Below are 26,501 nucleotides of genomic sequence, written 5' to 3'. Positions count from 1 at the left end.
ATTAGCAGCCCAAAAGTTCAAATTATGAAAACCTTTCCTTCACACTTTAATTCCACTATCAAGGACTAGTTTATAAACAATACAGCAAGGAAATTAAAAAAAAAAAAACAAAACAAAACAAAACTGTAAAACCTAATCTGCCTTGCTCTGTGAAGGCATTTTTTCCCTGTATTTTTTATTATGATCTGGCTCAGATTTGGTTCTAAGATTACAAAGATTATTATTACGGTGTTTGTGAGAAAAATTAGCTAACCATATCTGACTGGTGGTCTTGCTTGAAAGATTACTGCTTCAAAAAACTGCATTCTCTTACTTTGAAAAATCTTATATCAGGGCATGCTGTAAACTGCTGCTTGAACTCAGCAGGGAAACTAACGTTGTTTTAGGCAATGTTACCACATCTTGTCATGTCTAGATGTTTGATTAATTACATTTTAGGAGGAAAGAAAGAAGAGAAGCACACTGTCTATTCAGGCAATTTGAAAAAAAAATATCTTTGCCTCAGACTGCTTATAAAAGTTTTTTTAAATGATTTTATCTCCCTATAATTGGTTGCTGCTGAACCATGTTCAGTCATATCATATTAATTTGTGCTGTTTTGCCTCTTCTTGCCTTTCACTGCAGTTACTACATGCTAGAAAACAGACCTCGGAACATCTACGGGATGGTTTGCTACTCGTGCTTGCTGGCACCTCCCAACACCAAGGAATGTAAGTGTTCTAATGTTTCAATGCACTTCATCTGGTTTTGACTTAAAATCATCTGGAAGCTCAATGTGAAATCTTTCAGTGATGACAATTATGTTCAAAAAATAAACCCAGCTCCAGTTAAGCAATTTCTGTTTCCAACTAGCCTTGCCAACAAAGGGAGAGAATGCTTATCGTTTGAGGAAAAATCAGAATCTTTGATTTTAGGATCTACGATTGCTCATTTGCCCTCCAGTTTTTCATCTGTTAAGATATCCCATGCAGGACTTATTAGGGTTACTTAACCAGTAGCTTCAGGAAATCCCATGTCTGTATTTTTTTGTAACTGACTTTCAGTTGAGCTGTAAAGAAAACATGGGACAATTTGTAGATTTGTAATTTGTAGGAGTAAAAGGGTATCATACTTTTTCATATCCTTTTGCTGTAAAGTGATTCAAGGGTGATGTCTGGTGGTCAGCACTGATAAGAGAATTAGTTCTGTAGATTTCACTGACAAAAGGGTCTCTAGTTTGCCAGTTGAGGAAATTGTGTGTGAATGTTTGTGTGACACCATAGAAGCACCTGTTTTTTTGCATAACATATATGTGCAATGACTTATCCATCCTCATGCCACAGGGAGGAGGGACAGCTCACACCAGCACTGGCCTGCAGAGCCAAGCCCCCAGAAAACTGATGCCTCCTTTAGGGGGCAAAGAAAGTGGGGAAAAAAAAAAAAAAAAAAAAAGAGGCTTTCTCTGAATGACCAAATTTCATTAACACCCCCTCAGAGAATCTGGAGGAGATCAGGACAAAAAGCTTTCAAACAAAACAACAAAAACCCAAGCAAGCAGAAAAAATTAGTAGTTCCCCAGCAAAACCTGATGCCTCTAAAATAAAACTCCTGTCCATGTTATCTTCTTTTAGAAATCTTTGTCATGAAAAGGTGTTGAAATATTTTGTCTGCTTGATTTGAAAGCAGGAGCCGAAACTCCCAGAGCATTTATTTATGTATATAAATAGCAATTGCTTCATTCAGATGCTGCAGAACTGTGTATCACTGGTGCTCTGGGAGTCACTTTAAAGGAGAATAGGACATGAACATTTACCACTTTCTACAGTTTAAGAGCTTGGAGGAGCCAGGGGATGATCCCCACCTCACAGAGCTCCTGGTGAGCATAGCAGTGCAGAAGGAGGCACCTCCCTGAGCTGTCTGCATACAGTGGCTGCTCTGTTGTACAGCTGCTCATCCCACTTGGCTGCAGAAACCCACCCAGCCCTGAGACTGCCCTCCTGCTGAGACAGTGGGAGTGAGTGAAGGGCATGGTTTTGGTGAGATAACATCTGTTTAGGAGGTGAAGTAAGGGTGCTAGGGAGGACCCAAATGCCAGATACAGGAAGAAGGTGCAGAGGTAACTGAAAACACAAGGGTAGGAAGGTCGTGGTTTGACCCCAGCTGGCAGTCCAGCCCCAAACAGCCAGTCACTTACACCCACACACACAGGGAAGAAAACCAGAAGGGTAAGAGTTTGAGATTGAGAAAAGACAATTAAATAGGTAAAGCTACACACATCCAGCAATGCAGAACAAGGAATCCATTCTCCACTTTCCACGGGCAGTTCAGTATGCCATGGGGATGCTCAGCCATCCCCAGGAAAGCTGAGCATTATTACACATTATCACATGTAATAATGACTTGGGAACACCAGCACCATCACTCTGAATGTGCTCCTCTTCTTCCCCAGCTTTGAATGTGCTCCTCTTCTTCCCCAGCTTTATATGCTGAGCATGACACCATATGGTGTGGGATGTCCCTCTGATCGGCTGGGGTCAGTTGTCCTGTCCCCTCCCAGCTCCTTGTGTCCCCAGAGCCCTCTCACTGATGGGGTGAGTGAGAGGCACAAAAGGTGCTGTATAAGCACCACTCAGCAATATGGAAAATATCTCTGAATTATCAACACTTTTTTGGTCACAAATCTAAACCATAGCCCCATACTAGCTGCCATTAATAAAATTAACTGTACCCCAGCCATACCCAGCACAGAGACTCATGTGGGACATGAGGGGATAAGCAGTTGCACCTGGCTGCCCCTGCTATTCTATGGTGGGAATAGAATCATGGATACTGCTGACCCATAGCTGGAAATTAATCCCTTCCTCAGCTCTGATGGTCTGTCTCAAACAAATGCTGAAAGAGGTTGTTAGTAATATCTGTCATGGTATAACTTACTGATTTGGGAAGAAACTACCAGATCTTATGGCTTTTACTCACCTTTGTCTTTTGTAGGATATCTGGCAGATACAATAGGTAATGTGTTTCTATAAGGAAAGTATGATCAGTACAACTGATCAACCACATGCAATCTTTAGCTTGATAAAAACAAGAATAAATATGTATTATCTTTGTGAGGCATTTAGGCAGGTGCATAAACCAACAAATTGATTGGATACTAATATAAAAGAAAACATTAGTCCTAGAAGTACTAAATATTTCCATTTTAGTCAAGTCCATGAAGCCAACCATTTGCCTGTGTTCAACAAGTGTTCAAAAAGCAAGAAAGTGTCTCAAAATCCAAGTCTAAGCTCAGGTGATTTGGTTTATGATATCTAAATCTCTGGACTGCATTTGGAAAGGCAGTGCCCCAATTCATAGGCATTAATTTATATTCCATCTGGAAAATCAGCCTTGCTGCAGGAACCCCCTGAAATGCTCCTTCAGATGATGTTTTTTACACATTTCAATGTCATCAGATTATACCAGTCAAAGCAAAGAAGAGGTGACATGGCAGTGCTGCACAACTGTGGCATTTTTTGAGGTTTGCAAATTCCAAACTCATCTAAGTGCTCCACTTTGAGCACATAACCTTAACAACAGGAGGAGGCTTCTGTCACATGAAAGATAATATCAGCATTTTGGTAGGAATGGTTCCTTTGTGCAGAACAATCTCTGTTTATTTACTGTCTGTCAGGATGGAGAACCTAGTATGAAAACTCCAAGTGACCAGGAATCTTCTGTTCCTTTGCTGAAACTTCAAATAGCAGTGGACAGCTTTCAGGAGCCTAAACCCCACACTACAGTGTTGCCTCTCCTCCAGAGCTCCTATTCTTCAAACTCTCCTGCAGGTCACAAGGAAATGAAAATGGAAAATTTCTTAAGAATAGGAGGCTCAGGGTGACAAGGTCTGAGTTTACAACTCTATACAGAAAAATGAGAGCAGATAAATCCTGTTTCAGTCCTTCATTAGGTGCTCTCCTTAGCTGTAAACATTCCTTGCTGGGGAAGTGCCTGGACTATGTGTTACAGATGGCCAAGTCCAGGGGTATGTGCCCCTGCATGGAAACTTGCTCAGGAAATTTGCCTGATGACACATTTCATCTGCAGAAAAGTATTTGGGTTTGATCAAAGGGTAAGCAAATATCTTTCAGTTCATGTGCAGTCAATAAAACTTGAAATGGCCAAGGACACAAGATGAACAGCCATGCCCCAGCATCTGGAAATAGTGTAAAAAGGACTTGAAGTGAGAAAGAAATTCTTTGATGGGCCTGTGTCACCTTGTTGGGTTTTTTCCCCCCTCCTTAAGGACTTGAGACATAAATAGCACAAAATAGCATGGAAAAGATGGGGAGGAAAGGGAGATGATTCACAGAGGCCAGAGGTTTAATTGGGGCAAACGTGTTTATGGTGTTGAATCTCACTGGTCTGAAGGATGGGAGCACAGTTCTGCAGCCTGGGAGGAATAACAGGCTCCAGTGGCAGCCTGTCAGCAGCAGGCAGAGGAAAAGGGCTGTTCACACATGAGCACAACAATGTGTTGTGTAGCAGGAAGGTTTTTTTCTTACTGTGAAGAAGGTGAACATCACCAAAAAGACTACAGTTTGCCCCATCTTGTGCACTGTGAAACAGCTGTGTAAGATTTCTGGCCTCTCAACATGCAGCTCCCTTGAGTCTCCTGTTCAGGAGCTCCTGCGCCGAGCACAGAGGAGCACAATGTAAAACATCAAAGGTGTGAGAGCTTCAGCTGTGCTTGAGGTAGACCATGAGCCAACAATGCCCCTTGCTGGCATAAATGGGGATCTGATACCTCTGTGATAAATAACAGCACTGCAAAAGGGAGGGAAGGCAGGTTTTCCATGTAAATCAAACCATTAAGGTAATGAACACCAAACCACTCTAAGATGTGGCTTCCTACAGTTAATGGTGCTGGATTCTCCACCAAAACCTCTGGAACTGAAGTCACTTAAGACCTCTGACTGTGTAGGATGGGTTTTATTGTTTTCTTTTTCTTTTATCCAGTGCAAAAGACAGAAACTCCATATATGGAGTTTTTCTGGCAGAGAGGTACAGTTACTGCTGGAAGAGATTTTGTCTTTTAGCAGCTGAAACTCTCAATTATGTGTGTTAATTCTCTTTCTCTTCAAACCTTGATATTTATCACTCCAATTCAAAAATGTTGGAGAAAAAATCAAACCCTGCTACACTAACTTTAGAAACACTTACTTTGAAGCTGAATTTACACAATTGCATCAAATATACAAATCCTTTTCCACTCACAGATTATTGGTCTAGAGAACGTCAGCAACTGATTGAGGGTTTTCTTTTTAATCCACTGTATATATTCATAAGTGTGTATGTGCATAAAATACTTCATGTTATTTTATTTCACCTTTTTTGATGGATTTGTTTATGAAAAGAGATACAAAAACCAACCTGTGTAAGTTTTTAGGTCTCACACCTACCAATGATAGCTTGGGAAAATTAAAAAAGAAGAAAAATATTGATAAAGGAAAATATCTGTGGTCAGGCTATTTTTTAAATACCAGAGAGCAAATGACATCTAGAAATAGAAAATATTATTTTTATCATTGTATCATTAGAACTTCAAAAATAACTAAACAGATGAGATGGAACAATTGACTAACAACTGATGTTTCATGTGATGAGCTGTAATCAGGGGGGCACATCTAAATCCATGTACTGAAGACTCAGAACTCAGCTTCCTTAATTGAAAGGCTTAACACAAACAAGCCCATTGCCAAAACCACTTTATTAGTTAAAATAATTATTTCAGATATTTTAATTTTAACTTTCCATTTTTTGAATCACTCATTTCCATTCCTTGCCAGTTTTATCCTTTTGTAATACAATCAACATAAGGACCTTTTTCCCTTCTGTTTCAAATTATGCCTACAAACAAATAGGCTTATTATCTGGAACTAACATACTTTTTTTCTTTTTTTTGGGTTGCTTGATCTCTGAATATCCACTTCCTATTCACATATGTACTGGGAGAAGGCTGTGCTTTATTATTCACTGCTTGTATTGTCTGATTCTTCTCCTCTAAGGATTTATCCATATTAGGAAAGGGACCTAATCTTAGTATCAAATTGGCCAGCTTTAGCCGCCAGCCTTCAAGGGGGGGATCTGAGAAGAAAATGTCTCCTATGCTGTCCTCAGCTGCTGGGAAAGCTGAGCTCAGGTATCCCTCAGGACGCTGTGTGGTCCTGGTGCAATTCTTCCCAATAAAACCACTTCAATGACTTTGATGTTTGCACTGGTGCTGGAGCTGCAGCTCCCACAGTGAGCACCACCTGTGCATGGGAGGCTCTGCAGGATTGCTCTGACTGGGTTCAGGAGATGAAAAACCTGCAGAGCTGCTGGTTTTTCATCTCACCACCCATTCCGATGGTATGGCCACCAGGACACTGGGGAAATGGGACATCAGCTCCAGGCAGGTCTGTTCTCTTCCTTATGATGCTCTAAAGTCATGACAACAAAGTTTAAATAGCAATTATCCCCTTCATGTTGCACAGAGAAAGGGGTGATAACAGAATTCCTGGATAGAAGATTAAGTCATGGAGTGTTTTTCTATGATTTTCCAGTGCTGTGCAATGATTACAGCTCCCAGTGAGTCCTAAAAAAAAATTTCAACAGATGCAAATAAATTGTCAGATTAAGGCCATGTGGCCTATAATCATCACTTTCCTGCCCTGGCAAAAGGAGAGAGAAATAAAATAGTTATAGACATGATAGAAAGCACAACAGAAAAAAAATCTTTCCTTTTATGTGATGTGATTACTTACAGAGAGATTGACCAGACTGAAAACAAAAGTTGGGGATAACTTTCCTATCATCATTTTCAGAAGTTTAATTCTCAGGAATTAATTTATTTCATGCTCTTCCTGGTGTAATAGCTACCTACACTAACTGAAGTATCTACCTGACTCCAGAAGATATCAGAGTAACTTATAGTATCTGTAAAATAAAGATCACTCAGGCAATCCTGCATTGCATAGGATATATTCTGTTATCAGTGATATTTTCAGAGTTGGTTTATGTTTGGTTACTGAAGTCATATGTAGGCACCTCAGAAAGCAGGTTGGCTTTGACAGCTGCTTTAGCTTCCATGACTTTCCAAGTGCACAGCCATTCAATTTGAAATCTTGTTTTCCTAAGTTTGAAAGAAAACCTTTCACCTAAGTACCTGAATACAGATTTACATTATTTAAATGTTCTGACCTTTGCTTTCTACATATCTAGGTCTTTATTTATGACTATGTTTAGTTAAAATCCATTTTTAACTTTGCCAGCTATAAACTGTCTACTTTTATAGAATTTCAACTCAGAATAATTTATTTTTCATCTCATATTTCAGGCTGATAATTACTTATTTGCATGTGTCTTTTATCCTACTTCAGCCCATAAAAGAATCTCAGTGATGGCACTCACAGCTTGTCTGTGCCATTCATAGCTGGACTATGCCTGGGAGAGGAGAGATGCATCAGGAGAAAGCAAGCTGCACTCAAGAGCACTGAATAGATACACATACAGACACATAAAATGTGTCTTATTTTATGATCACTCTGATAGTCTGTTGTGTACAGACTTTGGGGATTTTTTTAACATGCTATTAAGTATTAAATAGGCTCAAAAAAATCTGTTGCTAGTTGTGAGCAGCAGTCCTTTGAATGGACCAGTAAGCTGATACCCACAGCAACAGATGTCAGGGGCACATATGGTCTCCTACTGCACCAGATTTTATTCGCTCACAAACACTTGCAAGGGGGCATGGTGGTAAAACCTCTTTCCCTGTGCCCTCCCCCTCCTCCTCTCATAAATCTGGTAGTTTTGTTTGTTACTTATTATTGTAAGTTGTGTCTCAAAGTACAAGAACAACTGGAATACTCTGTTACATATAGCAGAAAGGTTAATTGAAACAACAACAAAGAAGTATGTTATTGCCCAGCATTTGTTTCCTGAAAGAACAAAAGGCAGCTGCATGGTAATTTAAGTTAAAGCTATCTTTTGAGTTAAAATCCCCAAACATTCAAAAGTGAATACAGATTCAATTGTTCTTTTAAACAATAAGTATGGAGCATTTTTTTTTAGTGTTTAGACTCCAAGAAAGTTACAACTAAATCACAATTTTTTTGAATAAAAACATCTATAATGCAAAAGTTGACCAACCACCAGTGATAAACTTCTTTCCTAATTTCTTTATCACATTCTTACAGTATTGCATACAGGTGTCTAGGAACATAAACCACTCTTTTACACAGCAATATTACAGCCATCAGTCTTTATTTAAAAAATAGGGTTGTTTCCATATGGTGTGATATAACACCTTAGGATGCCTCTGCCTTGGCTATATCTAAGTCTTTATAGATGATGTGTCATCTATATTGGAAGCAGAATTAATAATGTGATTGGGATGCAAAACTGTCCACAGGAACAACTGACATTACAGTCATAGTGTGGTGCTGACTGGGAAAAAGCAATGAGTTGGCTCTTTTACTCATACAAAAGGGATATAAACTGAAATTCAACAGGTGGCAGTTTCGTTCCTCTCATAGTGCAGGTGCATGAATTGGCACTTTCATCTAAGCCACATCTAAAGGAAATCTTTGGCTCATAATGGATATGCCAAATTATTAAATTTGACAGTAGACTTAAAATATCTGTAACAACTAACTCCCTCCCAGGCATGTGTAGAAGGCCACCACATTCTAGCACCAGCCTGATTTTGCCATGCCAGCACTACAGAACAAAGGAGGCGGCTCTGCTCCCATGCAGGGCACCCTGTGCTCAAAGGCCCTGGGGCTGAAGGCTCTCCCTGGTGTGCACAGGAGAGGGGAGGGTGTTGTCCACGTCTGTGCATGGTGTGGGCAGCACGCCCTGCCCTGGTGTGGGGGGGCTGGGTGAGGGGTGGCAGTGATGCTGAATGAAGAGTGGTGACCTTCCTGCTTACCCTTGCTGTGCTACTTGCTGCTGCCTGACTTCCCACTTTGAAAGGCTCTGCTTCCTTGCACAGATGGGTGAAAAACATGAAGTTAACTATACCAAGAGACTGAAGATTATTAGGCAGAAATACTTCAATGACTTCGTGGTTCAAGTTAAAGAAAAGAAAAGCAAGTCTGCTAAACTCACTCGGGGAGATGAGCTGAAGCTTGTTAGCTAAACTCGAGGCAGACAAAGCAGCCCAGCTTGCCTGTGCTCACTGAGGGGCAGTGTCAGAGAAGCTATTGTTGACTTGTTGCAGCTTGCAAGGACCATGCAGAATTCCAATTGGCTGTAATTGGATTTGCCAGGGGGGCTGCAAGAATAGACATAAGCCTGGTGTGTGTGCATGAACATGAAGTAAAGTATCAGGCCAAAGCACTGGCCATTTGTTACAATTCCTCTGTTGTCCAGCCACAATGAGTAAACACAGAGGTCGTGACCAAGGATGATTCACTTCAGTTTGTGAAGAATTGCTGAAAATTTTACAAATTACCTGTCTTTAATGTCCACTACATGCAGATGACCGTTTCATTTACTGATCCATAGATAGTCTCATTGCATTACAGTTTCTGGAGCTCAAAACTAATTCTTAGAAAGAAATCTGTCACAGAGAAAGGACCAGAGGCAAGACTTATGTAATAAGCCTTAACCTTCATTTGCAAAATACAAAATGCGTCCAAATTAATAAACTGGTATATTTAAAACCTAATGAAAACCTTTATTCAGTTTGAAAAAATACCAATTATAATGAGTCAATCAATTTCCTTCCAACAAATAATGTTTGAAAGAAGTTTTATGATTGTTAGAGAAAATTTCTTTTGAAGACACCTGCAACTCATACTTTGCAGCCTCTTTAGGTGTACATTTCTCATTCGCAACATGCAGACATGTTTTATTTTAGATAGTACTTTTTTTTTCTTTTTAAAAAAACATTTCTCTTCATTTGAAGAATGTGCATATTGCTTTGTTCTTAACCATAGAACATTTCTCAGACAATTCCAGACCACTTGATTTCTTGTCAAGTTTACCTGGTGATTTTATTTGTTTGAATATTTACTTGGTCAAAAGAAGGGCACAGTGAGCTCTCATCTACTCCAGTTGCCAAACCAGCTTGTGGAGCCATGTGCTGTGCACACCTTACCAGCTGACTGGGACAGCTTTTTGCCTTAGGACTTCTGAATTTAATTATCACTACACTTTTTCCACGGACAACTAACACAAAGCAGGAGGAATTTCATACTTCCTCCAAGACAGAAAATGATTTTCACTGTCTGTTGATAGTAGCTGTTTGCATAACATACTAACCAATAACATTGAAGTTCATTTGAGACGGAAGATAACATTTACTCCCAACCCTAAATTTTGGAATATTATGCTAACACCCTCCTATATAAAAGCATTCCTATAAACAGCTTTATTCCTAATAATATACACTATTGTTTCCTATTGTCAAAATATGTTATTTTATTACCTGGTTTAATGCTTTGAGAACTTGGTGCATGGTACCAAGTGAAAGACTAACCTTGACTGTAGAATTTAGACCTGGAAACCCCTACTGGACAATCTCATCCCTCTGACAGGATGAAGTTTTCCCTATAGCTTCTTCATTTATTGTTTCAGTGAATTTTCACTCTCCCCAGAATATAGATTTGGAATGACAAGAGATCATAAGACACATACTGCCCAGTTAGATTCTAGGAAATTCTAAAATTCCCTTTTAAAACAGTACAGCGCCATGGAACAGAAAAGCAATCAACACCATTATTTGTCACCTTCCCTAGGTTTTCCCATGGAGTCATGAGGGTTTGCATACAGCTTTACAGTGATGCTGCTAGTGAAGGTTGCTTGTGAGATGCACTAGTTTGATGAATCTACCAGCTAAGTCTCAGTCTGCAGTTGCAAATACTAGAGTGGATTGTAAACTGAGTAATCAGCTGGACCCTGGAAAACTCTCTGCTGCCCAGGACAGATCCATAACATGGGAATCTATGTGGAACTGTTGGCTTTTTCTTCTGCGTTTGTATCTGTTCAGGAGTTTGACTTTCACTCCTTCTGGACAGTGTACACAAACATGGTCTGTAATCCAACTTTCAGGCTATCAGTTACACATTTCTGGATTAGGGACATCTCAAAGAGCGAGTAGTTCTTGGGTCTTTTGCTAATAAATGGGAATGCAACCAAGCCAAGTAAAGGCTCTCTTTCCTTGAGCCAACCCGTTCCTTTGACTGGACAAAGTAACAATGGAATTTTGTTATTTTTGTTTATGTTGCAGGTGCAGGCTCTAACTCTGGCATTTCAGCCATTTTCCCAAGCACCTCTGGCACAAGCACTTTTTCACCTTACCAGCATGCTCACAAAGGTAAGAATGCACTCACAGGGTTAATTTCGCAGCTCTATGTTTTGAAAGGGGCATCAACAAAGTGCAACCAAACTGAAAATATCTGTTGCTATTTTCATTGTCACTCTTTCCAGATTTCTAGAACTATTAGAAATAATACAGAATTCATTTTTGTTTCTCAGTTAACAACAATGCTGTTTGTCAGTTCAATGTAACAAGTATTTGAGCTGTACCCAGTGATGCCAGCAATAAATTTAGCTCATTATTTGTAGCTTTACAGAAATAGCACTATGCCTCAGCAAAGCTTAGCTTAGAATGGTGAAAATAAATTCATGCACAAATATGGTCAGTCTCTCATCGAAGTAACATAAACAGTTCTCCAGCACAATCATTTGGCTTTTAAAAATTTTTGAACCTGAGAAGTCAAAATGGGAAAGGTACAGTTAATAAGGTACTGACAGTGCTGGTCTTGGTATTGTCTGAAAACATGACTGTTAGGACCACATTTTCAGAGAAATTAAAGCTTTCACGCTTTTTAGCACATCTATAATTTTCTGCATCCTTTCACACCTTTTCAATTCTAGCCTTTCCCATCCAAGTTTTCTTTCTGAATATCTTTTCACCTAGCTTATTTTAAATTCACATTTTAGCCATACTGTTTTTTAAGTTTCTGTTAGAAAAACATCCATTTTTCCACATGTACATTGTGTCCTCCTTTTAACTTAGAGCTTTTGAGGCAGCCACAGTTATCAACAGTCATTTTAGCTCTTTTTTCCTTTGTATGTTTACTGGTTTTTTTCTCGTCAAGGCTGATTCCAAGAATGCAGTGCTACAAAAGCTTCTACTCTTGTTTATCTACAGCTTCCCATATTAAAATACAATTTCCTACATCTTTGTATCTGATAAATCATACCATCAAATATTCTTAATGAGTACTACTACCTGTTTCTTGCACATTTATGCAAATATCAAAATTTTGAGAATTTTTTAATTAACTTGCTTGAAACACAACACTGAGTTTTTCAATGCTTAACAAGTAATCAAGACTCAGATCAACTAAAAGCTTATGCAAACCATGTGTAGAGCAAACTGCAAACTGTTAACTAGTCTCTGATCCTAAGACTTTCTTCTTAATTTATTTTTTTTTATTCCAGCAGATCTTTCAGGACAAGGACATCTGGCTACAGCTCTTATAATTGCTATGTCTACCATCTTCATAATGGCTATTGCCATTGTCCTCATCATCATGTTTTACATTGTAAAAACAAAGCCATCTGCTCAAGGTAATTGTTCAGTAGGTAAAATTTTAGTTGCAAATGATATCTTTAGAAAGGTTCTGAGAATAATTAGTGTTATATTTGTATATTCTAGCCTGTTGCAAGAGCCACTCAGTAAAAAATGTCGAAGCTCAGGCTAACACACAAGAAGAGAAGAAAGAAGTGCAAGGTACAAATTGGTTTAGTTTTGCTTTTTCTATCCAAGACAACACTGGGCTTAAATATTCCTAATACTTTTCTCTTAATTACAGTTTCTCCTTTGGAGTATATAAAACTGTCATCAGTTTACTGAAGAATTGTCTATATTTTTTGTGCTTCCAGAATGTCACTTAATCCTCTTATAGCAATTAAAAATATAGTAGAGAGATGTATTTTGTCAGTGGGGTTGCCAGCAGAGCTAGCTCCTGACACAAAGCACTGGTTTGGAAACTTATTGCTAATTTAAACTTCTCTAATTGTTGTTCTACAGATAATGTTGTGATCTTCTCTGAGAAAGAAGAGTTTGAAAAACTTACAGCAACTCCAGCTAAGGCTGTCAAAAGGTGGGTAAAAGATAAATATATTGCCAGTTTCACTGAAATGGGGGAGACACATGGTCATCATTCTTCCTGGTACAGTGGAACACATAAATTTGATGGGTATGTTGGCAAGTTGCTGCAGCAGGGCAAAGACCAGATGCCTTAGTAGGCTTTTCCCTCTCTGGTTTCTAAGAGATGAAAACAGACATTGTGAAGAGACACCTGTGTCCTTCCCATTCCCTCTGTGACCAATTCATCAGCTCTTTGGCCTCCATCTCCTCTTTTGAGAGGTTAATTTCTGGGTCCTGAGTGCAGCCCTCACTCACATGGCCTTACTGAGATTCCCCTTCCCTTCTAGGCAGGAAGATAAAAATAGCAGCTACAGGCTTTAAGGAAACCTTGTCCCTAGCATCATCTGCATGGCATGGTGTGGTAGTCTTTGTCATCTTGTTTCTGCCCAGCAGCCAAACTTGCCTGAATAACATGATTAAGGTGGGCTTAATGCTGTCTTCAGTTGGAAAATCCCTCTGTAAAAGGCTTCTTGCAAGCCACCTGTGACTGTGGGGCTTGGTGGGAGTTGCACGTACACACTGGGCTGGTGAAGGCCATTGCAGTCACAGGATTTTAGAGGAAAGGCATTTTAAAAAATGGAAAACACTTCTATTTCATTACTCTCAGGAAGCAAAAAGAAGATAACTCGAGTCTATCTATGAGAGACTAAGATAACCCTATCCTTCATTTTACAGTGAAAATGATGCATCTTCTGAGAATGAACGACTTTTAAGCCGGAGTATGGATAGTGATGAAGAAGCTGCAGTTGACAAGCAAGGGACTCCAGAGAGATGCTTGTTATCTTTAGTGCATTTGGCCAGAGATAAATCTTCTACAAGCAATAAATCAACTGGGGTAAGGCTACCTTGAGATTTAAAAATTTAGAGCCTTTTTCTACTTTTTTTAAAGAAAAAAATATATAAACTATCAGCCCCCCAAAATGCATAGTAGGATAGATCAGATTGATTTACAAGAGCTTCTCCAGACAAACTTGTTATAGAATCTCCTTTGCAAATGACATATATGCATACGTATAGTGCTCAAGGATAGAAATAAAATTTCCTACAGGACTAATTAATTTGCTTTTTTGAGTGCAATATTACACCTATATAACAGCAATCCCCTGTCATAGCTAATGCTAAGACAGTAAAATGATGAAGCAGGCTGGATTTGGCTGACAGCAGAACATCTGAGTATGTTGACCCAGCTGCATTGGTATTTCCACAGCACAGACTTCTCAATAATATCCAGTGTTGTGCTTGGTTTCCATATGGAATTTTGAAAAAAACCCATGGTTTGAAGGTGATTCCTGTGCTCTGAAGGACACCGTAATCCACTGTTTTGCTGTGGAAAGCCTTTGCTTCTTCCTGTTGAGCCTGCACTGCTCAGGGCTTTTCATCTCACTTGGAGCATTTTAAGGCACAATTAACCCACACCTCACCCACACAACCTTTCAGTTTGTGTTAACATCAAACTATCCTTAGAAAGAAGGTGTCTACTCTGATTTTTTAGTATTTCTAATTTATTTTTAAATGGCTATAGCTAGGTCCGAATCACATTATTAATATCAGACATCAGATATCGTTTAAGAAAATATAGGTTTGAAAATGCATCTTTTCCTGTTTGCATGTTTTAAATTGTTGGGAGAATCAGCTCAAAATTTTTAAAACACACCACTTTTCAGCTGAGATGAGACACACAAAATCTCAACAAAAGTGAAATGGTTTTGTAGTTGTAGATATTATTCCAATGCTCACACTTTAAAGTTCAGGTTTTAGAGGTCTCTCTAAAATATCCAACTTTATGATACTTCTGTAAATACTGGCTTGAAATAGGATAATACACCTTGAGTAGTCATGAAATCAGAACACTTCATAAGAAGCAGGTTACCTTCAAAAGACCCTATTTCATAGATACATTCTCCACCTAAAACATGGACTACTTCTTCCAGACTTGTTCTAACACATCCTCATGGACTAAAGACTGATGACAAGGCTGAAGACAGACTTTTCAATGAAAGAGCAGATTGCATCAAGATTCTCCACTCCATACCTAAGATGTCACAACTAAGCCAGTTGCCAGAAGTTAGAAGAGCAGTAATTTTCTTCAGATTGGGAATTAAGCAGAGTTACTAGCACAGGAAAGAGTACTCAGAGCAGTTAGACAGGGATGAAGAAAATTAGAGGCTTGCTATTAACCAAGTCTTCTTTTTCCTAGTTATTAAAAAAACCCATTTGCAATGTGCAGCCACACAGAGGATCATCAAGCTAAACATTTCCAGTTTGCTTTCAGCTTAAGATTTAAACACTCCCCCCCCCCCCCATCTCATGGCTCTGGTAAAAAGAGCGCCTTGCATAATTCTTCAAGGAATTACTTAACCTGCTTCTTTACCCTGAAAGTGGAGGGAGAATGGAAATAAGGGCCTAATAGTTTTCTTAGAAGGAGTTCTAATAAACCCCATTAAAAGCAAATTTCCTGGTTTCAAGGCTCTGACACAGGTAGTCCAAGCCTACAATATCAGCACGACTGACCAAGTGAAGAAGCGGACGGCGCGCGGTGCCTGCATCGCGCTGCCCCGCGGTACAACGCGCTCGCACCGCGCCCGCCGGGCACGCTCCTGGTGGAGCGGCCACTCTGCCCTCCAGCTGCAAGCCCATCAACCCACGTCATTGATGCACCTTGCCCTTTACTGCCCAAATAAAGTGAAGGAAACCTTTCCACAAAACTAAGTACTGAAAGCAAAGCTTTTATTCAAGCCTCGTTTGCAGTGAAAAGTGACAAATTTGTGGAGATAATGCTAGAGTCCTGTCAAAAAGACAGCTTTTCAGAAAGCTCAGTCCTAATGAGAGCTGGCACACAGAAGAAAATTTCAGTCCCTGAGAGCTCGTGACATTTTGACATTTGTTTTCACTCCACATTGAATCCAAAGCCAAAACTTGAGAATATTTTACTAAATGAAACTATATAAAAGTGTCCATTTTTAGCCTGAAAAATGTCAGGTTTTCAGCCTTGTTTCTTGCTTGTCAAAAATGACTAGATCCCCCTGGACCTCAGATTTTTCCTCTCCCAAACTTTGCTTTTTTTTCTTAACCTATCTGAAAAATATTTCAGTTAATTAGTAATGCACTGAGCCTGTCTACTTCAAGAGACAGAAAAGAAGAGCCCCTCCCCTACAGTTCTCTTAGATTATTTGAAGAAGGCAATTTCAGTCTGAATTTAATACCTTGTATTCAGTCCTGACCTGGCTTACCTAGACATCCACATGTTCATCATTGCATATTTGGTACTGGATTTGCCCTCATTCTCAGGAGCTAGAGCAGAAAAGTACTCGCTCTCAAAAAAAGTCTAGAAGTTGAAATGAAAGATCTCTAGCAGTGGCAAATGAAATCAGAAATATGTGGAATAATTGCTGTGTCATTTCTTTGAGTCTTCGAAAGGGACCCTTGAGGACACTGTGTAATAACCCCATGAAATGGAGAGGTCCCACAGACTTTCCACTGCTATCTGCTAATTGTTTGATCTTGTAACTGAACAATTAATGAAATAAATCTCTTCTCATTTAGATTCAAAGTCGAAGGAAAAAGATACTTGACGTTTATGCTAACGTATGTGACGTTGCAGAAGGTGAGTGCACAGTTTGAGCCTATGTTAAAATATGAAATCAAATCACAAGCATTTGCTATAAAGTAAGAAACACCTCTGGCTATCTATGGAAAATAGTCCCAAAACAAAGAAGACACTCTGGAGGCAGATTTGTATTCACTTGCCAGGACCCTTGTGGTGCTGTGACCATAGAGCTGTCCAGGCTGGGCTTGGGCTGGAGAGGCCACAGCTTCTCTCCAGGCACATGCATGGCCTTCCTTCCTGTGGGGAGCAGGAAGAGTTGTGGGGGGCTGTGTTGGGACACACAAGCAGACCAAGATGCAGAGAAGCAGTTTTGCATTCCCCATCTAGAGGAAACCTGTTGGTCTTATTTCTTTAGCTAACAGATTAAAAAAGAAGTTCCAGATATGAAAGTGTGGTTTGGGGAGGGTCAGGACTGAGGGTAAGACAAAAGTCTCAGCCTACTCTGCTTCTCTAAATTCTGTCCCACATCTCATAACAAATTGTAGAGTTTCCAGGCTGTAAGTGTTTTGACCCTGTTTAGCACTTGACTATATGAACTGTTTTGGTAGGAGACACAAATTGAGCTCCCTGCAGAACAGGAGATGTGACTGTATTTACTTCCCACACACACACACTTTATGTGCACATTTATGAGTATGCTGTAATTCAGGGAGCTTTGTCTACCATCAAATTATTGCTGATGAGTAAGAAGCAGGAAAACTACAGAAGCATTCTGGTTTGGGAAAAATGCTGTAGCTGGTTCTCTCCTCTGTTTTCTGAACATGAATACATAGAAAATATGTCCAGGAGAAAAGAGCCTTTCCCCCCCAGGATGAATGTTAAATCCTCCCTAGAGATTCACGATAGTAATGACAGTTAAGCCCTTGGAGGGACTTTTATACTTGCATCTGGCATCATTACTTCACCTCACTTCTCACTTTCCTACAAGGGCAACTTTCAATTACAGATATGTTTCAGCAGCTGCTGGTGACAGTCTCAGAGAAGGGTCAAAGCTGTCTCTGGAGCTCAAGCACTGAGCCTGACGTGCAGAAGTATATTAATGGGCCTGCTCACTAGGGACGTAGTTGCAATATACATTTTCTAACAGCTAGTAAATTGTTGAAGGAAAGGGCAGAGCCATGGGAATTCATACAACCCATCTATTACTTCTTTTCCAGGCAACTTTTTACCCTTATTATGATATCCTACTGTCATTATGAAGAATTAATTTGGTAATATGCAGTAGTAACTCTGGATCTGGACATATATCATGAACTATCACTTAAAGATTTTAGCTGTATTCATTACTAACAGTGTAATCTGTTGTACTTTAATAAATGTCAAGACTTGTACCCAGGGTCACCTGACAATCCCCCCCATCCCTTTGCAGGTCTGAGCCCTACAGAGCTGCCTTTTGACTGCCTGGAGAAGACCAGCCGAATGCTCAGCTCGACCTACAACACAGAGAAAGCCATAGTGAAAACGTGGCGTCACCTCGCCGAGAGCTTTGGGCTGAAGCGGGATGAGATTGGCGGCATGACAGACGGCATGCAGCTGTTTGACCGCATCAGCACGGCAGGCTACAGCATCCCAGAACTGCTCACCAAACTGGTGCAAATCGAGCGATTGGATGCTGTTGAATCCTTGTGTGCAGACATTCTGGAGTGGGCACAAGCAATGCCAGCTCCTGAACCAGCAGGGACATCCTGACATGCCTGCCTGGGGCCTGCACCTCCACATCAGAAGTGTGATTCCAGTTAGCACTGCATCAAAGACTTTGGACGAAAGACCATTGATGCTTCTTCTACATAAATGGTCACAATAGCCAATGGGAAGCTCTTCTCTTTGACTTCTAAAAGTGAAGTAACACATCTACCAAAATGAGAGCAGAAATTTCCCAAGAAGGTTGGCATGAAACATGTCATTAAACAAAATGATCATGTTAAAAAGTTACGGATAATAAGCAGAGACACGAACATCCATTTTGCAGTCTGTGTATGAGTAGAAGGGCAAATAACCCTTCTGATATCCTTCCTGCATGTCTCTTATTCATTCAATGGTTCAATGGTTTAACAGTTACAGCCAGAAGCAGTACCACAGCTACAGTATCAATAAATACACATTAGGCACATAGATTTCTATCTGCTCCACCCAGTTTCTTTTTCTATACTTATTATGGGTTTGTTGAATCTAGAGTATTGCATTATGTGCATAGGTGTATATGCACAGTCCTCAGATTGACTAACTATGGTACATGGAAAAAGAGTCACCATAACTTACAGATTGAAGTGTTTCAAAACAATCTACATAATGCACATAAATGCACTCTTGGTCCATTCTGACATTTCAGAAATTATAAATTCCAACTGCTGACTTGCTGAGGACAAGCTAGTTAGCAACTGGGCAGTAAAAGTGGGCAGATACTCCTTGCAACTGGAGAGCAAAATCTTCTTTTCTTTACTGTGAAGAAAAAAGCAAAACCAAAACCAGACTGTCCACTACCATTAAAAATATACTTTTCCAGTAGTGACATCTATATATCAAATTATACTTCAGCCAGAGGAATTCCAGAAAACAGTGGTGCACATGTGACACAAAGAGCAAAAAGAGTAGATTTCTTTAATGACCCCTAAAATGTGGAGAAAAAAAGTGTTTTTAATGCTATACTCTTGTAAACCTAGACCATGAGCAGAGAATCCACCAGCAACATTAAACTCTTCTGGAAGATAATGCATTATTGTGAGTTTGTGAAGTACAAAAATTGACCTAATTTGGTATTCTTTTAACTAATGTCTGATTTTCACAGTTAAAATTTATCTAAAATTCATTCAGACCACAGATCAGTGTCTGTTACCAAACCTATTTGCCTGATTTATAGCCAAAATAGTGATGATGGATTTCACCAAGTGCAACCATTAAATTAAGAGATGTGTCAATTACATAGAAGTACTTCTTAAATTCCAAAATGCACAACTGAACAAAATGCTATAAAAATATTTGCTATTACTCGGAATTAAACAACCAGTATTCCATTACTTAGTAACTAGATGTTATCTATGATAGTATCATAATTGTGCAAAACATTTATCATCACCCTTTAACATCTATATTTAGTATCATTTCAGCACTTGATTTGTATATTAGGGGAAGTAAATACTGCAACATAAAACCTATCCCTCTCATTATTTTTTTCCACCCTTTCTTTTGCAACATAAGACACTCTTAATTAATCTGCATATGCCAAATTTCATCAGATTTTAACTCTTCTTTCAGTGATGCAGCAAGCTGCATTTATTTGAATTTTAACTACCTGATGGATACCTGATGGAATTTAGGTGTGAAATTCTTGAAAGGAATGACAAATTCATACAGATTTCATCAACAGGCTTCAATAAGATTTCTAGATCTGCTTACAGCTCAGCAATATTCAACATTATTTTCAAGACCATGAATTTGCAGGTTTTACTACTGCTACTAGAAAAAAAAAAAAAAAAACAAAAAACAACAAAATGGAAAGAAAAGAAAAGAAAGAAGCATCAAGATTCAATTTTTCTTGTGCCAGTGTGTAACTACAGTGTTATTCAGTGGACTGCCTCCTATGTTTTATATGCCATTTAAAACAACACATCACATATTTGTTAAAAAGAAGACAAAGAAGATAAAGGAATCTTCATATTTTTATGTTTATTGGGCCGTGAAAAGTTAGGGTTTTGAAACTGATGGTGCCAATGCAAACACAGACTATTTAACATTATTTTATTTGGTATACAGTATTTTATTGATATACAAGGGACATACAGGATTGAAAAAAGAATTCTGTAGGTCTTGACAAAGCTTACTTTCTAATAACTTTGTTTAATGCTGTATATATAACTTATTATATTGTAAAATATGAATATAAAATATACTAATAAAAGAAAGAGGTCAAACACAGTTGTATTAGCCATTTCTTTGATTAAATAGCACATTGCCTTATAAATCTGTAATTAAATGGGTTAGCCAAGGGCTGGCAGGCACATTCCTGTGGTAGGGGAGTGTCTTGGTAACATATATGGAGCAATCTTTGTATTCTTGTAGGATACTGCTTCTCTGCATCACTCAGGAAACTTGAAGCAGAAACCATTTTGTCAAGAGAATTTGTATTCAGTATTTCACTTGAAGGTAATGCAAAAATGCTAAGCCCCTTGCAATTCCTCAGACAATCTGTAAGTTTTTTTCTGTGTACTGAGAACTTTACAGACTGTGAGACTAGTGAGTAATGTCACAGTAACAGTACTCTCATTAGCATGTCTTCATTCTGCATTTCTAAATTAGCAGTACTTAACAACATTGCCAGAAATCTTAACTGGATGCTTTCACTTCATGACAGGATAATTGTGTTCATGCAGTCATAGGCTGCACAGGTGGGACCACCAGAAGAACTGCAGGCTTCTGTAAAAAAAACCAGAGCACCAAGTTGGATTTCCCCCAGACTGAACTACTTACTTCCTTATAAGACTTTCCTCACCTAATCCCAGCTTCCTAGCCTGACCAATGGTGTCCCAGTTTTTTCCTTAGAGAAGCTTGCTGGGCTTTGCAGACTTTCTCTGATTTCGGGTTGCAATCAGGGACTGTCCTCTACATAGTGTTCCATATCTGACTGATGACATAAATAAAAGGAAGAGAGTAAACTGCATTGAAAAGGGTAGGTGCCAGCTTTGCAGTATAAAGCAACAACAGCTGAATGCCTTTGTATGTTATAATTTGGGATAATTAATAATATTCATATTATTCATGAACAAAGAATAATGTGCATAAATGCCCAGCAGTATGGGTTGGATTATGAGCTGAAAAGGCATGCCAGTTCCATTTCTCCCTGTCAAACTCTAAGCTTCAGACAGTTCAGCAATCCTGCTTTTTATTAGGGAACGTGCAATTAAGAGAAATATTCTTGCAGTTGCAGGTGAAAATCATTACCCAGAGGTACGATTCCTATATGCAGCTATATGCAGAAGTCACTCTTCTGCAAGCAAGCTCTATACTTGTCTTGATAATAAAAAGAAAATTGAGCCCATGCCCTCATTATATATGGGAGAGGCTTCCAAGTGCACATTTCACTAAATAAATTAATATAAACAGGGCAAGAATAGACTGTCTCAGGCTATATCTAGTTCTAGATGCATAATATTGCATATATATTCTATCCCCACATCCAAATAAGCATTTTTGATTATTTATTGTGTTATGATTTATAATGCATAGCCCCTGTTACCTCAGGCATTTATTTATCACTTTCAACTACTCTTCGAGCGAGAAAAATGTTGATTCCTTTTTGCCACTGTTCTGTGAAACTAGACTGTTTGAATACTTAGGGAAGAATGGCAAGAAACCTTTCTATGCACTGCTGCAGAAGGCATCAGTGATTAGCTGTTACACAGGGCATGCACAGGCATCTCATTTTATTTTAAAAGTTTTTTGTTTTTAATAATTGAGGCTGCTATAATAACAGGCTTCTATAAGGATTCAAGTTAGTATAGCAAGACAATTCAGGAATTATTTTTCAACTTAATCTACCACATAGAAGTAAACAAAAAATCAGGAGGAGGCAGTGCTGAAGACCGATTAGTAGAAAGACAACTGAATTAGGAAGGAAAGAGAGTTCAGCATCTGCTTATGAAATTCAGCCTTGGTGTGCAAGACTACTGTGAAAAAAAATCCTCCTCACACTTCAGCAGGGAGGACAAATCAAGCAGACATCCAACTGCTACTTTGTGGCTTCAAAGGATCATGAACCGAGAAATTATGTTTAATTGCATTTCTTATATAAATAACTCTTGAATTCACACACTAGAATATTGCTTCTTCTGAAGCAAAAAACCAGTCTGGCAACACTAGTTATCTCCAACCTTCTTCAAAAGCCTACTACTTTTCCAAAAAGCCAATGTGTGGGTGGGATATTATGCTCCTGTTTGAAACCCTACCGTATGATACTTTTTTCCCCTGAGGCTGGATTGATTATTTTTACTGTACTAAGGATAGACATAATTAACTGTACTAAGGATTCCATTTTATGAACCTGAAGATGATCTTAAAGTAAACTTATTAGTAGGAATGTTTTTTATGCTGACTTTTCGACTATTGTTAGCAGTATCCCAGCCACTGAATTTGTAGCCCTAGCTTGGGTACATCTATCAGAGCAATTACTTACTATTAAGCTGCAGTGATCAGAGAGACATGTTATATTCAGGGAAATATTCCTTGGCTCCAGTCTAAATATGCTTGAGTAATGGCCACAAAGAGAACTGGTTTCTGGGAAAAAATATAAGTGGCTTCTCAGATCTCTTTTCTTCTTAATTCTCTCAGTGTGACTTTAGTGAGCAAATGTCTTGTTACGTCTTATTACATTTCAACTTAGGATGACTCAAAAAAAAAAGTACCTACAAGCAAGTAAACAAAAAATGATTTTGTTCAAAGTTATCTCTTCTAGTAGTAATAAGGGAGTCATTGATACACTTGCTTTCAAACTTAAGTAAAAAACAGAAGTCTAATAAACAAGGATATTCCTAGCCATGGTCAGAAGATGGCATTCAAGGGTTTCATCAGCCCAAAAGACAAGATGGATAGCAGTGGTTTTGACACAACACACTACAGGAGTCAGTATGACACATAAAGGTGCCTTTGCCCATCACAGTGTTCTTCAGTGGTGTGCAAAAGGCAGGATCTCAATGCTGCACAGCACTACTGCTTTTACAATAATTTCTGTGAGTTTTAAAAATGTGTAAGCATTACATCATTCAGAGGAACACAAGGGGTCACTGCTCTGCCACTGAAGTCCTTTAACCATTTGGAAAGTGGAAGATTACCAAATTGTTTCATAGATCAAAATTTCCAACTTTCTGTACTACATTTAAATACACTATCCTGAAGATAAATGCTTTTTATCAGATCATCAATCTCCAAAGCCATATAAGTTTTAGATGAAAAATTCAGTATATAATTAAAGGATTCAGTGTAACAGCTCTGAATTATGAGCTCTACTTACAGCTCCTTTTAAATCTGGTCTGGTAAGTTAAATCATATATTTCAGACATTAATGCTGACCATGAATAGAAGTTCTTCAAAATATGTTGCCTTCAGCATACATTCACCTTCCAGGTAAATTTATCTGCTACAAGAAATCTTTTCCTATTATATATATCAAATTCAGCTATATAACATTAGAATGAGATGCAAGCCAGTCATGCTCAGGAGAATGGGAAAATAACTGTGAAATCCCACTTTCAGACCTTTTATCAGCTGGTGAAAGTCACAAATATGAACAAACAGAGCACAGCTGCACAGGTTGGGTAATGTTAGGTTACTTTATTTAGCTTTTGCAAATAGAACTGCCCTGTGTTCAGGGAACAATCTTTCCTACAGATTTGCTAAATCTAGGCTTTGTAGATGAGGTCTGAAAGATTTATCAATAGGAAACCTTTTATAAACAGCAAGAGTGATTAAAATTCTACAGTAAGTAGGCCTGTAAGAAAAAAAAAAAAAAAAGGAAATTATTTTTCATCATATTTGGTAGTCTTTTCTGGTATGAAAACTGCCTCAACATGAAGAGATGCAATATTCTTGTTGACTTTCTCAACAAGAGGACTCTCACAGCTGTTCACAAAAAACCAACAAGACAAAATTGTGTGTTAATTCTTTATCTTTCCTTAAAGTAGTAGGTTGTGACTACAAGAAATTTTCTTTGTTTCATGCCAGTGATGGTAGTTGATTACATCTGGAGACCTACACACAAGCAAGACAAGGCAGACTGAAGCCTTGTGAACCTCTGTGTTCTGTCTGATCAGCTCGCAGGCAGTGTGAGTCCCTGCCTGTCTTTTAAAGGCAAGTAGTCACCACGTCTCTCGCTTCCCCTCAAACTGTCTCACAAAAAATGGTTATAAAATTATATTCCCTGGATGGATATTAATTCACCTCTTGACAGAGATGTTTGGTATATTTAAAATAGCATATTCAAAATAGCATATTCCTCTGCAGGAAACCAGAAAACTAAGATTACGTACACCATGATTCCTTAAAGAATAGGGAGCTGCAGGAAATAACTAGAGGTATAGTTAACTTTTTCAAATGTCTCTTCTTGTAGACAGTTTTCTGGAAGAAAGATAAAGAAGAAGAAATTTAGATACCCATAGTATCTAAATGCCACAAAAGCAGAAGAATCCCCAGAAAATTCTGGATTCCAGCTGCAAGGGAAAGACAACACAAAGAGATGCCCAAAGTGTGGCCAACTTGACATAAATCTATCATTTCCAAAAGCCAAAACAAATCCCAAATGACAGCAGGGAATGCAACTGACTTCCTCTATTCCCCTTCCCCACAAAGACTGCCAAGGTCACTCAGGGGAATGATAACAGGATGGGGATGTTTGAGCAAGGCCATGACAAGGGCTGGTGTGGACAGCTGGGGTGGGCTGGCTCAAAAGGCAGATGTTCAAGGCAGGGATGCCTCTCACTAGATCAGGTGTCTCAACGCCCCATCTAACCTGGCCTTGAAAAATTTGCATAATATAAAAATGATTAGTCTAATCCTTAGATAATCAATATAATGCATTAATATTTAACAGATTGGAAAACCCTTTTATTTTGCATTTTAACAAAAACCTTGAAATTAGCTGTGATTCAACTTTCTAGTGTGCAAACAACACTGTATATAAACCACAAGGGACCAATATTAAAAGCTACACCTTACTCTATGTGTCTCTTTTAAATGCATTACCTTTGCCATTATAAGATTACCACCTACTGTTAAATTGGGATCCCAAGGAAGATTAGTAGATTAAACTATAGCAACAAAGGCTGAAAACTAAGTGCACAAACAACATTCTTGTGAAGATAAGAAAGCTAGCAACTTTCTACAGTTTTTTTTTGGCTATTGATTTTTGTAGTATTTTTAAATGGTAGAGCAAGCACATAAGGACTGGGAATATTCTTCCTAAATAACAGGATTTTGTCTCCAGCCAAAGGTATATGCAAGCTTTTGCACTGCTGGTAAATTTGACAAAAATCCAAAACTACTGATTAAGAAATACTTATTTCAAAATGTAACTGATTATCAGAAAAATCTTTAGCTGTGATTACTGTTATTTATAAACTACCTAGAGTTGGTCTCCTGCCAAAAGAGTGCACAGTGCTTGCACTCTCTTCTAGACATACTTGGTGCCAAATCTGGTGTAGACTCCTTTCATAGAAAAGCTCGTTAGAAGTGTTAAGTCAAATTGCTAGAAAAATATTTGCGGATAGAATTCAATTTCAAAATTTCAAAGACCAGTTCAAAGACTTCTGGTGAAAAATAACAACAAAAACACCTCCCCCCTCAAAAAACAAAACAAAACAAAACAAAACAAAAAACCAAAAACCAAAAAAAGCAAAGCCCCAACTAACCAAACAAAAATCATTAAACCAAAACCAACCAACCAAAAACACAATAAATGAGAAATAAAAACTCTCTGAAGTTTTATACTTGTGTCAGTGTTAGTCAAAGACTGAAATACAGCCGATCTTTAAGCTTTAACTGCATTACCAATTTTACAAATACAGATTTTCAGTACTTACAGTACAAATAACCAGTGAAAGACTAATTTCAATTTTTAAAATATCCCATTTCCAATTTTTAAGAACTTCTAAATGCTGAACTGTGGCAGACAAAAAATATACTTATACTCAGAAAAGAAATGTGTGTACTGTGAAGACTGTATTGCAAATTAAAAAAAAAAACAGC

At 38.5% G+C, this 26,501-nt stretch overlaps 1 protein-coding gene across 5 annotated transcripts in view; it reads left to right on the top strand.

Moving 5' to 3' along the window:
• EDAR (ectodysplasin A receptor) overlaps positions 1-26,496 on the top strand; it is a 78,949-nt gene extending 52,453 nt beyond the window's left edge. For 3 of the 5 annotated variants that reach the window (XM_085583486.1, XM_085583495.1, XM_085583475.1), the window contains exons 5-12: positions 625-710; positions 11,234-11,320; positions 12,454-12,582; positions 12,671-12,745; positions 13,046-13,118; positions 13,841-14,000; positions 16,709-16,769; positions 18,142-26,496. In XM_085583486.1, the coding sequence (XP_085439612.1) occupies positions 625-710; positions 11,234-11,320; positions 12,454-12,582; positions 12,671-12,745; positions 13,046-13,118; positions 13,841-14,000; positions 16,709-16,769; positions 18,142-18,461 (991 nt within the window). In that variant the 3' untranslated portion in view covers positions 18,462-26,496. The remainder of the gene's footprint in view (positions 1-624; positions 711-11,233; positions 11,321-12,453; positions 12,583-12,670; positions 12,746-13,045; positions 13,119-13,840; positions 14,001-16,708; positions 16,770-18,141) is intronic. The other 2 variants (XM_085583505.1, XM_085583485.1) reach the window with 1 other exon arrangement.
• Positions 26,497-26,501: the final 5 nt, after the last annotated feature.

The sequence above is a fragment of the Lonchura striata genome, chromosome 1 (genome assembly GCF_050655825.1).
Source record: "Lonchura striata isolate lonStrDom1 chromosome 1, ASM5065582v1, whole genome shotgun sequence".
In the NCBI taxonomy this organism is placed as follows: domain Eukaryota; kingdom Metazoa; phylum Chordata; class Aves; order Passeriformes; family Estrildidae; genus Lonchura; species Lonchura striata.
The sequence above is the reverse complement of the archived record's forward strand: the minus strand, read 5'-3'. Positions and strand labels throughout refer to the sequence as shown.